Raw genomic sequence first — 13,516 nt, 5'->3', positions numbered from 1 at the left:
CCTGTCTTCTCACGACCTTCCACTGTATTTTTCCATTATCTTGTCTTTGTCCCATAGTTATTTAAACTCTAAGCATTTTATGATAGAAGTATTATTTTATTAACAGGCTAATGTTGAAGGACTTAATCCATATTTAAAGGAATTTGCAATTTGGAATTATTACAATCCTTGCTGAAAAGGAGGAAAGAAGTGCTCCCCTCCCCTTCCTTTCTGTGCACGTTTACATAGCAGAGTGGCATGGCTCTTTTTGGAGAAGTGCCTCACTCAGGGACGTACCTCCCTTTGCAGCCAGGAAAGGAAGCAGCAATATACTCGTGCCTTATTCTATGGAAAGAGCAAAGAAGACGCATTTGAAGGACTGCTGATAGAAACAGATGATTCTGCTCCTAGAGTTGGTGTAAACCGAGCTTTCCCCTTGCAGAATCACCTCAATAAGGAATAGTGTGACTCAGTAGCAATTTATACTAAGATGGATAGCTGGTAAAGGTCTCGGTATCAGCCATTGCATTGACCACGTAAAGTCAGGTTCAATGCAGTTTCCATTCGAACAGCTGCAGTCTTTGCATTATGTCAATCAGAGCTACACTAGACAATAAATAAATGGTAAATTTAGTGTCCAGAATCTTAGAGAAGAGAGGTAGCCGAATAACTGGCTAGACCAGGGAATTGCGATAATGACAGTGTATTCAGTCTGCACCTGTTTATTTAAAGCTGTATGGAAAAGTGCGTAATTTTAGTTAATGATGCTTTTCCTTTGATATTTGTTCATTCAACCTTTCCTATCAAACTTTGTAGACAAGAATACCTTTACAGGATGGCTTAATGTAAGTTATACATGTAATTGTACTGTATGTTTAATTATGTAGAATTCAAGCTCAGCAAAACATATTTGCATATGTTCAAGTTTGTCTCCTCTAAACAAAAAAATTGGGATCATTCTCAAATTCTGTTTAGATTAATAAATTATCCTAATTTTGAAGTACTAATCCAAAAAGGTGAAACTTAATCGATTGATGCTGCGTTTTAAAATTGGAGGAGTTTTTTTTAGTTCCTGATTCCTTAATTTTGTATATAGGATACTAGTTTGGCAAGGAAGAGCATTCCCTTGAAATTATTTTACTTCTCTAGCTTTTGGTTGTTGTTTAGTAGATACTTTCATGCTAGAACGTTTTCTCACAGATGATTCCACAAGTGTGGCTAAGCAAGTTTGCTAAAATCTATTGACGTTTCCAAGGATGCTATCACAGCAACTTACTCTCCCCTACGTCCCTATTATCCAGATGGAGCACGTCTGAGAAATTCCAATCACCTTAGACCCAAGGCTTGCAGCTGTTAAGATGTAGCTTGCTCCCTCCATGATCAGATTGCTGCACTCTGACTTTATAAACACGTGGCAGGTCATATTCAATGCAGATGGTTTGGGACTGCTTGTGTTAAAAAAAAAAAAATCAAAGCAAAGAGTTTAATAATGGCACATGTAAATGGTTGTATACGGGGTGCTGAAAAAATGTGATTCAGTCTTTAAACAGTACATGTCACATGTTGTTTGAATCATCCAGTGCTATAAGAGTTTGGCCAAGCCTCAGATAAAAGACACTGAGTAAGATAAAGCTCATTCTGATTACCAAACAAAATAATTTCCTGTGTTCTTTCCACAAACAAAAATATGTTGGAGCTATCATGTAGTTTTGAGCAGACTAAAAGATTCTTGTATGGCAGTCCAGATATTTAAAAATTTTCAATATCTCTTCCCCCCCCCGAGGTTGACTGCTATATAATATCACCACACATTTCATACTGGCCAAAGTAGATTAACAGCACACAGTTTAAATCTAGCTCCTTTCCTCGTGCACTTAAATCAGAGTAATTTGGTAGAGCTCCTAGTATCTATCTTTCCCAGTGGGTCCCTTAATAATTTGTTTCAATGCTTTACAGTAATCTTGCAGATGGGTTTGGCTTCAGCCTTCAATCAGTATTTTATACTTCACCCAGGAGTCTCAGAGATAAAAAGTTAGACTAGGTTTGCTACCAGAGAAAAAGATATAGATGAATGCCATTTTTAAAAGCTGGTGAATTGCTTCTATGTCCATGAATAACTTTTACTAAGAATTAGTTAAGCAATAAAACTAGAAAGAAGCTAGAGAAGAATGGCCAATTGAACAGTAGTGTTATGAAGTATTTTATATTTGATCTACTTGCATTTATGTTTTAGGCCCTAGTTACATAAGCATAAAGATATGTAAATTTACTGCTGGGAATAAGGTAATCTCTTCATGAAGATTAGATTTGTAAGCAAAGTTACCCAGGTGTACAAATAATTGCTATTTTTTTGGTATCCTGTCCTTGCTGGAAGTTGCTTTTTTCCTCTGCCATCCTTTTTTCAACTATAACATAAAGCTACTCTTCACTTATTGAATTCCTGTGTAGGCAATTAAACAGTAGCCCCTAAAGTGTAAGAGCTGAATGAGGGGTTACGCATCTCAATACTTTATTGGTTTCTGTCCTAAATGTGTTTAAGAACTGCACTTTCAGTTCCTTTGAGTGCTTATGGAGCCTAACACTTGCTTGAGCATTGGGATTTTGGCTTTGTTTCTGCTTATCTGAATTTTTAAGACATGAATGCTTTCAATTCTGGCTTTGCTGCAGAACTTTGAATGTTTTATCCAGCTCTTCATTTGCTCTTTGAGTGCAAGGTGTGGAATCTATATGATTAAAATAAATACAAACCCCATAATCAATATGATGCAAATGGTTTGCCTTATGTTTGAAGCCTACTTCTGCTGTCAGACACACAAGATCAACTCCTATTGTCATAAGTAAGGATTTGCACATGTGTCTGAGAATGCAGTATAGCCCAGAAGCTCTTCAACATCTGTGAGTAAGGATGTAATTAAACATTGGAACCAGTACAGGAGCTGTTTACTCTACTCAAATGATCCCAGCTAACGTCTGCGTAACACTTTTCAGCTCTCAGTATTTCAGAGCTTGACTGTAACCATTTCTATACTAGAATGATTAAATCAGATCAAAGATTTGCTTGGTTAATTGGTGCAGCCACAGAGAGTAGACATAGTTACTCCTTGTAAAGATTAAAGATAATATTGATATAGCTGCAGCCATAATGAAAGGCTTGCAAAACGTAGCTACAAAAATGAAGCCCCGCTAATGAACTGGACATTATCCTCTCATATTTTATTCTTGTGAGATTTAACTATATTGGCTGCAAATTTTGTACTTCAGTATTTGGGTATAGTTATCTCTTTGGTTATCAGAGCTGTCACATAGCAAGAATTAATTGTAGCACTGAGCTGCTTGAATTCACAGTCTAGTGTATAAGCATGTGCTGAAAGCAGAAATTCTTTACATCTCTCGACCCATCTGTTGAATAGCATTAGCCCAGAAGTAGATAACCTTGTTGTTACAAGAATGGTGGCTTCTAGCAGAGGGGAAAGAAAAGCACATGAAAGTACTCTTCAATTGCATCTGCATGAATTCTCAGAACTTAGTCTAAGACTTACACCAACAGAGTTGCTAGGATTTTTTGTTATTCAAAAGAAGAATGAGAATTGGTTCAGGATTTTATCCCATGTAGTTTCCCAAAAGAATCATCTGTAGAAATAATTGGAATATCCAAGTTATTATGAGCAAAAGTTAAGGAGGCTTAGTGAAGCCTGTGCTAGAAGAAACTTTATGGTGCTACCATTATCTCAAAATCTCTTTGTGATTATGATCCAGTAGTCAATATTTTTAAGTTTGCTGTTCTGCAGGAAGATTTTGTCATGGCTATTTTTAAATACTGTGGTCTACAAAAGCAACTGTGGGATTCACATGAGAATCTTTTAATTTAGAGAGGAAAAAGTCAGGATGGGAATAACCTTAATGATCAGAGAGCGAGTTTTTTCTTTGGTCTCTCTAGTCTCTCTGTAGTCTGCAGAATGTGATTGAAAGTTCCTGCACCACTGGCCCCAGTGATGAATTGGCTGTCTCAAACACTGACAGGTTTGGTTTATGGTATAGTTGGTCCTGCTCTGAGGGAGGAGAATCAACTATATATACTGCCTTACAGGTACATTTTCTATCCTTCTATGATGCTATTGTTGGTGAGTCACAAAAGCAATTTGGGGATTTTTCACAGTATCCCAATGTCTCCTGTCATACTTCATAGAAGGACTTGTGGTTTTCCCTCCCACTTATATTCATCATAAAAGATAAAAGACCAGATTTCACATTACGCTGATCCTCTCCCAAATTTAATTTTTTTCAAATACATTCTCATAATTTTTGTTAACCAGTTAGGTTCTTTATTCACAGATCTTTCTAAATACTTTTTTCTTTTTCCACCAAGCAAGGTTTTTGTTCTTACACTAGTAGGCTCTCTGATTCTGAATGTTCAGCAGAGGGCAGAATTTCCTACGTTATAAACACCTCAGTGTCAAATCAATTTGTCACTAGAATGTTTATTTGAAATGTGTGATTTACAGTGTAACAGTGACTACTGATAAAAAACTATAAATTATCATTATTAGTACATTACTTTCTCCCATGAAGTTGTAGATAAAATGTAGTATCAGCAAATGTTAACACCATACTTCCCAAGACTTGCATCTTATCTCGTTTAAAGAGAAATGGGTAAACATTTTGTTGATAAGATTATAGGAAATATAACTTCCTGTACAGCTGAAAGAGCTAGTTTGAGACATTTAACATAAACTACAAGATCAAGGTCTCATGTATTTTCCATATGGGGAGAAGAAGGTACAACTGCTGAATTTGACTTCCTAGTCTGTCCATCAAGAAAAGCTTTGTATCATGGTAAGAGATCATGCAAATAATCATGTGTGATGTAGGTTTTTAGTTTACAGAAAACATTTATGCAGCAATATGGTGCACTTTGTATGAATTAAGCTACCTACTGCTAGGTGTATTGCATACAATCAAGATGTATCCAGCAAATTTTTAAAATCTTTTGATACAAAATCTTTGTGCAAATAAAACAGGATGTGCTAAATATTTCACCTTTGTTATGCCAGTATGAAGAGGGGAAGAAACGAAGAAAGCCCAACTACAGTAGTGTGGATCTTTCTGAGGTCGAGTGGGAAGACAGAGATGATGTGGTAAGTGATGTGTTTTAAAACCCTGTCAGAAGACGTTGTTGCATCCCACCACTGTACCTGGAAACTGCTTAAGTAGTCATTAGAGAGGCCACCTGACTGCTCTCAGGGAGGGAAGGACAATAGCCCCTTTTACTTCATTCAGAATTTTATAACTGTTTTGTGTTGATTCTTCCTTACATATGCATATACCACAAACACAGACTCTGTATCTTTGGTAAAACTCATCACCCTTGCATTCCCCATGCATCCTATTGTGTATTTTTACTGCATAACAAATACAGTGCTAGAGAAGGGAATAGAATATCTCTTTAGGGCTGGCCCAGACAACTGCTGAAACTCAGAAATGAAGGAATGAGTTTAACTTCTCTCCATGAGATCCCTCTTTCCTTAATGGAAGTAATGAGAGCTGTTTTCCTTAAGGTACAAAATCAAGAAGCATCAGACGAATAAACAGAATTGCATTCTTTGACCTCTGTTCAGAGCACAGATTCACTCCAAACTCCTAATTTCAGACATATGGGTGGCTGCAGAAGCATGCGTTCTATGTCTATCAGCAGTTGTGCACACAATCCTTTCCGTTAAACTCATTTTTCAGTGCTCTATCTACTCTGTAGTTCACTCTTTATCTTATTCTTTCTTACCATGCAGGCTTAGCCTTTTCTGCAGTACTGTATCAAAAGGTTTCCTTATGTCCATGGCTTAACCTTTGCCTGGTCTTTCTGTTACTTCCTCAATAAATCTGATTTGTTAGGCATGATTCGTTTTGTGTGAATCCATGCTGACTGTCCTTAATTAAATCATAACTTTCCAGGTGTTCCCCTTTCTGTCCTGTAATTTAGTTTTTCCCATAAGTTCCCTACTGCCAAAGTCACGACTGCATGTCTGTATTTTTCATAGATGTCTCCTCGATCCCTTCTCAAATATCAGTACTGTGTTAGCTTCTCTCAAGTCCCTCATACCTCTACTTTCCAGAGAGGTTTTGAATATATCCACTGAAGGTTCCCATATTTACTTTGTCATGTCCTTCTGAAATCTGGGATGGATCACGTACAGCTGCCCCTGGAGTCTTGTCAGTCTTCAGATGTACTAATTTCTTCATTCCTGTTCTGACATAAGTCTATATTTTCTTTCTCCCTTACAAAATATATATCTTACATTCCTCCCTTTCTCCACCCCCTTTGTGAATAGTGAAACGGTTAGTTTATGTTTTAAGCAATGTCTGTTTCATCAGGTGATAGATTGTCCTCATCCTCTCTTAGGAGGCCATCTTCCTTATTTAAAGTTTTGTGTTGGAGTGAACACTCAAACTTTTTGTAATGTTTCTTGTATAGCTTTGTGCACTTTTCTATGCATACACTATTTAAGCCTTCCGCATTAGATTTTCAGCTACTGTAGCAACCTTCTGCCATCTTGGCAATCGCATTGACTTCATATTTTATACCTTGCCTTTTCTCTTATCTTTGATCACATATTGCTCAACTGGTTCCTCTGCAAATGACCTTTTAAAATTTCCTCTCTCCTTTCAAATGTTATTGCTGTAGTTCAGTACAGCTTTTAAATCTTCATGGTTTTTTTTTCTTATTATTTCTCGTTGGTTTGGATTTTTTTTCCTTTTTATTTCTTCCAATACTTTCTCTGCTTAATTTTTACAGCTTTAATCCCTCATTTTGAATCATATCTTAGTAGAAATTCAGTGGTTCAGTTAATGTAACACTGAACTATTTCTATGACGTTGAAAATCAAGTTTTATTTATAATTGAGATTCTATCTGAATACACGTGAAAGCAAAAGGTCCAGATTCATCTCTAAGTATTTCCTTTAAGACCCCTAAGCTCTGTCACTTTTTCTGAAAATTTCTAGCAAAAATCGAGTTTTGTCTATCCATAGGCTGCAAAAAGTTTTATTTCATGTTTTGATGAAAGATATATACATACATTTTATCTGACTCTTTCCCTTTCACCTAAGAAAAAAGTTTGTTAAAAAGTATTTTTTAATTGCAACATAGAAACAGGCAGCCTTTCCAATTGTTTCATCTTTTGAAGGAGAAAAGAAGTTAATCTACATTACAAATAGACTAAATAGAGCATTACATTTGTAGAAAAGATCCAGGTACATTGCCCAATATGTAAGACTAAAAAAACAGATAAATCATAAGTGAAATTAATTTTGGTAAATATTTAATACATGGTAGAAAAAACCTAGATATTCTATTGTAGCTTTGGAGCAGCAGTAAACAGAATTTTCAGTACTCATGTATAATACAGGTGTGTTGTAGTGACTTCCTTGAATGATACCCATCTATCAATCCTAATAATTCACTAGTGCATGCCTGAATAAGCAGGCATTCTTTGATAAATAATCCCCCAGTAGATAGGTTTTGTAAAACAGCCTACACATCTACTGTTTGATGATTAGTGACCAATTGTTATCTGAAAAAACAGCAGGTTAAATATTAGAAACATGTATTAATACATGTATTAATACATTAGAAAAATGTATTAACATTCCAAATGTTGTCCTAATACTTCAGCAATGCCACACACAAGTGGAGACCTTCATGCAAATATCTAAATAGGAAAAAATGCGATGTCAAGCAAATAATATTTTTACAGCTATTTTTAAATGTAAGCCTGGTATATCAATACAAGTATTTTGGGTTTGTGTGAAATGATATGGAGGTCATTTATACCATGTGACTGAGACCTTCAGAGGGGCTGATGGTCAGAAATACTAATAGAAGAATAAAAGAAAAGGAGATATGAAATAAAGTAGTATTGGAGCTACAGGCAGTCATTATTAGCATTAGAGCTAGAATGAGAATGGAATTTGAAGGAAGTTCTGTAGATTATTGTAATGAAATCCGTCTCTTAATGCAGCTTTTCTGATGTGAGGATCCAAATGAGTGTCCAAAAAGTGTGTGTTATTTTTGTTGATCTTTTCTAATAGGCAATTCCTTAATATTGTTAATTTTGAGTGAAAATGGTAAATATTGTGTAGGAGACATAAAACTTTGTGAAGTAACTTATTGACTTGAGAGCTACATGTGGCTCTGCTTCAGCCAAGGCCTTGGATTTGATGTTCTTGATTTTTTCCAAGCTTGGGTAGTAAAGCATTGTTTATTCAACTGTGGAGGGAAAGAATTAATGTATTCATATAGCTGCATTTAATAACATAGACTACTACTGGTATATTTTTCTCCCATGAAACACTTATGTGGAAGCTGCTTAAGACATTTTCTTACTTTTTACCACATTAATTTAAAGGTTACATAGTTTTCCAAGAATATAGAATGATCTCATGCTATAGCAGTGAAACTGGGTTGTTAACAATTGATTGGAAGATATTTAGTTGAAGGAGTAATAATGCGTATTACTCTGAAGAGGTGAAGAAATACATTTTCTCTAGTCATCCAATAAGGAAAAGTTGGCAGAACTAAGGTTCAAATTTTTTTCACCATGAAATAGAGGTGGTGTAAATATATATTAATCAGTTCATTTTCCAGGTTAACAGTACCTGCTATCTTGCTGTTACTGCATTAAGAAATAGAACTCTTAGCATCAGCTTATTAAACTAACAGTGTCTTCCAGCAAAGTTTGGCAATACGCGGTACCAAAGACAAGAAGTTACAATTTGGACAGAAACCTTTTTCTCATTAACTCACTTTTTAAAATTCTTTTATTATAATTTCTAGCTGAATGAAATATTTTTTCCAAATAAAAAAGACCATGAATGAATGTTTTGGGGCTTGAAGCCAACTGAGGCAGTACTTATTTTATGCATTTGAGGAGGGAGATGAAACTGCAGAAGAGCCGAGAAACCAGATTACAAAGCCAAGAAATGTAATCACAGCAAGCAGGAAAAAGAAGAAAAGTAAAACTCTAAATCCCACATGCAGACTTGATCTTAAACACTACTGAGAGTTTGGAGGCCCTTTTAGTAAATCTATGACTTGCCTGAGGCTTGAGGGAGGAATGGGTCTTAGACAACTGCAGGCACCAATAGGAGAAAAATGAAAACCATGTTAAAGATAAATGGAACTGTTCTGTAAATGTTAGAAAGTAGATGGTTAATTAAGACCAGCTCTCCAAGTCCAAAACCACAAAACTTAAAATGGGAAACTATTTCCAGAATTGCCTATTATGTATTGTTAAAAAAAATCTGCAGTAAAATATATGCTTTATTTTATACATGCCTCCAGCTAAAAATTATTCTTTTACACTCACTGACAGAAGAGTAAGACTCTTAATTCAAATCTAGATGCCCTAGAATTAAATTTAAAGAGCTGCAAAGCTTGCAGTTTTTGATAGGTCAGCCATGCTCAACTTGTTCATGAGAATAAACGCAGATATTTCACTGACAAGTTTGGTCATTCTCTTTTCACTCCGTACTAACTGAGAAAGCCTGCAGAGTGCATTGATATGACTATCTTCACAATTTTTCCTTAAAATCTGACTGAACTGCCTAATCTGGCATGAGGTACTGGAGAACAGGAGATATTTATTCAGCAAGAACATGATGTCCAAAATTGTATTCAGGTAGACAAGCAATAGAAGAGACATAAAAATGCTCATTTTGTCAATATTATTCTGCATTTTTAATATCCCTGAAGAGGGAGTGTGAATTGATTACTGATAGTGGAATTTTCCTATTGTAACGAAAATTAGTCGCGAAAGATTTATAGATGCTTCTTACCACAAAAAAATCCCACAAGTATAGCAATTTCACTTTGTAATTGAAGATATCCTAAAACAACCACCTTAAACTTTCTGCATCTGTGCCATTAATTAAAAATATAAGCAAAAGAAGTCACTTCTTCCATTCGTAAATCTAAGAGCATTCAAATAAAATACTTCCATATATGGATGGTATGGGTTGCTAAACAGCAACTTTCTTCTTTCTTCCCTAAAGTCCTGAACTGATAAATAGGCAAATTCAAAACACTAAGGCTGAGGATTTCTCAAAAACCATGTCCTGTCATTCTTCAGTTTCAGCACAGAGATCCTGCTCTCAGACCAGCTGTGTCAGGGTAGCGTGTACTCATTGTTAGGGACACTGCAGGTCATTTTGGCTTATAGACCTGGGGGACAGTTGTTGGGTTTTTTTTACTCCTCTTTTCATCATCATGACATCTTCACCTAAGAGAGAGGCTGCTTCAGCTGGTGTCCTCTGGGAGGAAGGCTCTTCTTTCCTAGGGAGCAAAGAGGTGTGCTAAGGGAAGACTTTTTAGAGATGATGGGTAAGGGACTTCGAGCACAGATTTGGGAGCCTGCAGCTCATGTAGAGGCTAGAATAAAGTTACTGAAAAACAGTGCTTGTGGTAATCTAAAAAGTAACGGATTTAACTTGCAGAGCAGCAGGTAAATCATTGTGTATAAACCCTTTTTCATTTATTTTCTGTTTTCCCTAGCTGCTTTGAGGTTTTGGTTTATATAGTAATGAAACCTGTTTTTGAAGGGGATTTAAAAAAGTCTTTTGGACAACTTTGAGAGGGAGAGGTCCGGGCCAATTCTTAAAGCTGTGACTGACCTAGGGCTTCCATTACAGAGATAAAATTTATTACCTTGCAAGGGGTGCCTGGACACCAATGGACAGCCAGAGGGAATCACAGAGCACTGCATCTGTGTGTTCCCATCAAAACGGGTTACTGATCAAATGGGCTGTCATTCTTTTGCTACTTCTAATTTCTGATGCCATTAGGTTGCAGTTTCTGGTGCTAGTTTACGATGCAGCCCAATGTAGAGTGTCAAGCAGAAGCAGAATGAATAGTGTAGGGTAAGTGGGGTTTTCTCTTTTCTGCTTTGTTGTTATATGTATAATTGTTGATGTATTTAAACACTGAGCCCTGGTGTAACTTCAGCTAAGTCCAGCTGGGAACTTAGTCCTTATCTTCCTATAGGATCCAGATTACTACACAAAGAGCTATTTTACTATGAAGGATGCTGAGAGCTCCTGTCTTACGTACCTCAGCAACTTGCCTAAAGTAGTGCGGCAGGAGTCTTGGCCTATACACTCAATAATAAAATCCGTAAGAGGGTTGTTCAGTGTGTAGTAGGACTACTGGAAATGAAGAAGATTAAGTACTGCTTAGGCCAAACGAGTGTACCAGAAAGCTCAGAGCTGAAAGAATTACAGGAAATGCAAATAAAGGAATTGACACACATTTCCTTCATTTCAGCTCCGAAATGCAATGGTGAATCGGAAAACAGGGAAATTCTCCATGGAAGTGAAGAAGACAGTGGACAAAGGGGTACAATGTATAAAATATTACTCCAACTAAGTATAAAGCAAGCATTTAATTTTTTTAACAAATTTTCAGAATGCCATAAATATGATTCACTGCAGTATATTTTTTTTCACTCACTGAATGTAAACATTGCTTGTAATTTTATCAGTGACTAACCACTTGATCTTTTATACATTTCTTATAGCAAACTAACTTCTTCCCCCCTCCCCTTCTGACTTTCTTGTTCTGAATCTAGAAGCGGGTATTGGTGATGACAAATGACTACTATTATACAGACATCAAGGGTACTCCATTCAGGTAGAGCCGACCATAATAAATGGACATTTCATCAGACTCATTGGATTTGCATTTATACAGAGCTTATGAACTCATTAAAAGCTCATCAGCAAAAGTTGACAATGAAATATCCCTGGACAATGCTGAAAATAGCAAGGAAAAGGAGCCTACCAGCATTCCTTTCAGCTTTTCCAGGGATGGAAAGTTTGTGCAAGCTCACACAGGCAAACTCACAGTGTTTGTCATGGCTTACGTTTCATTAAAAGATATTCAGTTGAGGTTTACATTGAACGAAAGGCTTTCGCAAGTACTTGGAGAGCTATAAATACTATAATCCATTTAAGTAACTACATATTGAGCTCCATTTTGATTTTTTTCCACAACAAAAATGTAATGTAAAATGAGATAGTATTTCACTTCCAATTTGAGGTTTGGATATTTTGTTTCTCTGAACTACCTTCAGTGTATTTGTATAACTAAAACTGAGTAAGTCAGCCATGTTATTTTGGCATGCATCTTAGGAGGGGAAAAAAAAAAGGAAAAGAAAGACAGGAAGTCACTTTAAAATTGCTCATATTTGGATTAGAAATAATCCATTAATAAAAGAATATTGACTGTACCTTATGCTTAAAGCAGGAGGCTGATAGTTGCAATACTCAACTGAAATTTTCTTCAATGGAACCATTTCACAGAACTTGAGCTACATTTCCACACAGAGAAAATACAGGCACATTTCTGTGATCTCTAATGCATGTGTTTATTCTTGTTAAAATTCACACATGGGTGGTAAAACTCAGTGGGTTTTTTGTTTTGTTTTATGTTGTGGGGTTTTTTGTTGTTGTTGTTTTGGGTTTTTTTAATTTATTTATTTATTTTTCTGTGACACTGTCATTGTTACTCTATTTAGTAAACAGATACGGGGCTACATATATACATGCAGTGTGAGTTCTGATTCTTAGGACAGAAATATAGTAGGAAAACTGTCCTGCCTTTTTCAGCATGGTCTCTATCTAGTTTTGATGAGTAGGAGTATAGATTCAGGAAGACAGCGGGGCAACATTTATTAAAATATACACTGTAATGTCAAAGATGTTTACTGTTCAGCCCATTTCCAGATTGAGCTGTTGATTGCAGCACGTGTGCTCTTGGAGTTGGTGCCTCTACGTGTACTTAAAGTATCAGCCCGTGCATTTTCAGTCTTACTGATTACTGGCAGGTTCCTAGCCTGATATAATCCCCTTGAATGAATGAATGCCAGAAGGTATTCTGTGTATGTGTTCAATAGGAAGAGGCATGGCATCCCCCAGCCAGTTCATTAAACTCGAATAGTTTAAACAGTAGACTAAAAACCAAACCAAAACTGGGTACGTAAGTGTTGAGAGTTTATGAAGCTGAAGTCAATGCAAAAAAGTCAAACTAGCTAAAAATATGAATCACAGAAAAATTAGTCCGAGAGGAGTCATGATGCTGTTGTCACATATGAAATTCTTTTCCTCTCAGTAGCTCCATTGATTCCCACACTTACGTAGTTTCTCAATAGCTTAGTTTGATTTACAAAAAATTGTCTTCTTCATTGAAAGGCCATGGGCGTGTTCAAGGCTCAGCTGAAGAAATCTCGTGCTGGGTGAACAGCAGTGAGCTTACAGGGGCTCATTTATTAGTTTGCCAGAGAATAATGGTTTACTGCACCTCTAAACACACAGAAATACAGCCGATTGTTGCAGGCACATCAGAACTGAAACAGCATTGAAGCAGCTAGTTGAACAATAAATATGATCATTGCGGGTTTGGAAACAAGCAGTTTTAAAGTTAATCATAGTACACTAGCTGGAAATGTTAGAAATGAAAATAGCTCTGAATGTCTGTTATTGTTTGTCTCACA

The 13,516-nt window shown here is 36.3% G+C and overlaps 1 protein-coding gene across 1 annotated transcript in view; it reads left to right on the top strand.

Annotated features, from left to right (window-relative positions):
* CACNA2D3 (calcium voltage-gated channel auxiliary subunit alpha2delta 3) overlaps positions 1-13,516 on the top strand; it is a 483,288-nt gene that overhangs the window by 370,422 nt on the left and 99,350 nt on the right. The window contains exons 18-20 of the mRNA XM_050904793.1: positions 5,031-5,114; positions 11,290-11,361; positions 11,594-11,655. Coding sequence (XP_050760750.1) covers positions 5,031-5,114; positions 11,290-11,361; positions 11,594-11,655 — 218 coding nt within the window. The remainder of the gene's footprint in view (positions 1-5,030; positions 5,115-11,289; positions 11,362-11,593; positions 11,656-13,516) is intronic.

The sequence above is a fragment of the Gymnogyps californianus genome, chromosome 13 (assembly GCF_018139145.2).
Source record: "Gymnogyps californianus isolate 813 chromosome 13, ASM1813914v2, whole genome shotgun sequence".
Classification (NCBI taxonomy): domain Eukaryota; kingdom Metazoa; phylum Chordata; class Aves; order Accipitriformes; family Cathartidae; genus Gymnogyps; species Gymnogyps californianus.
This window is presented reverse-complemented; position numbering and strand designations above follow the sequence as displayed.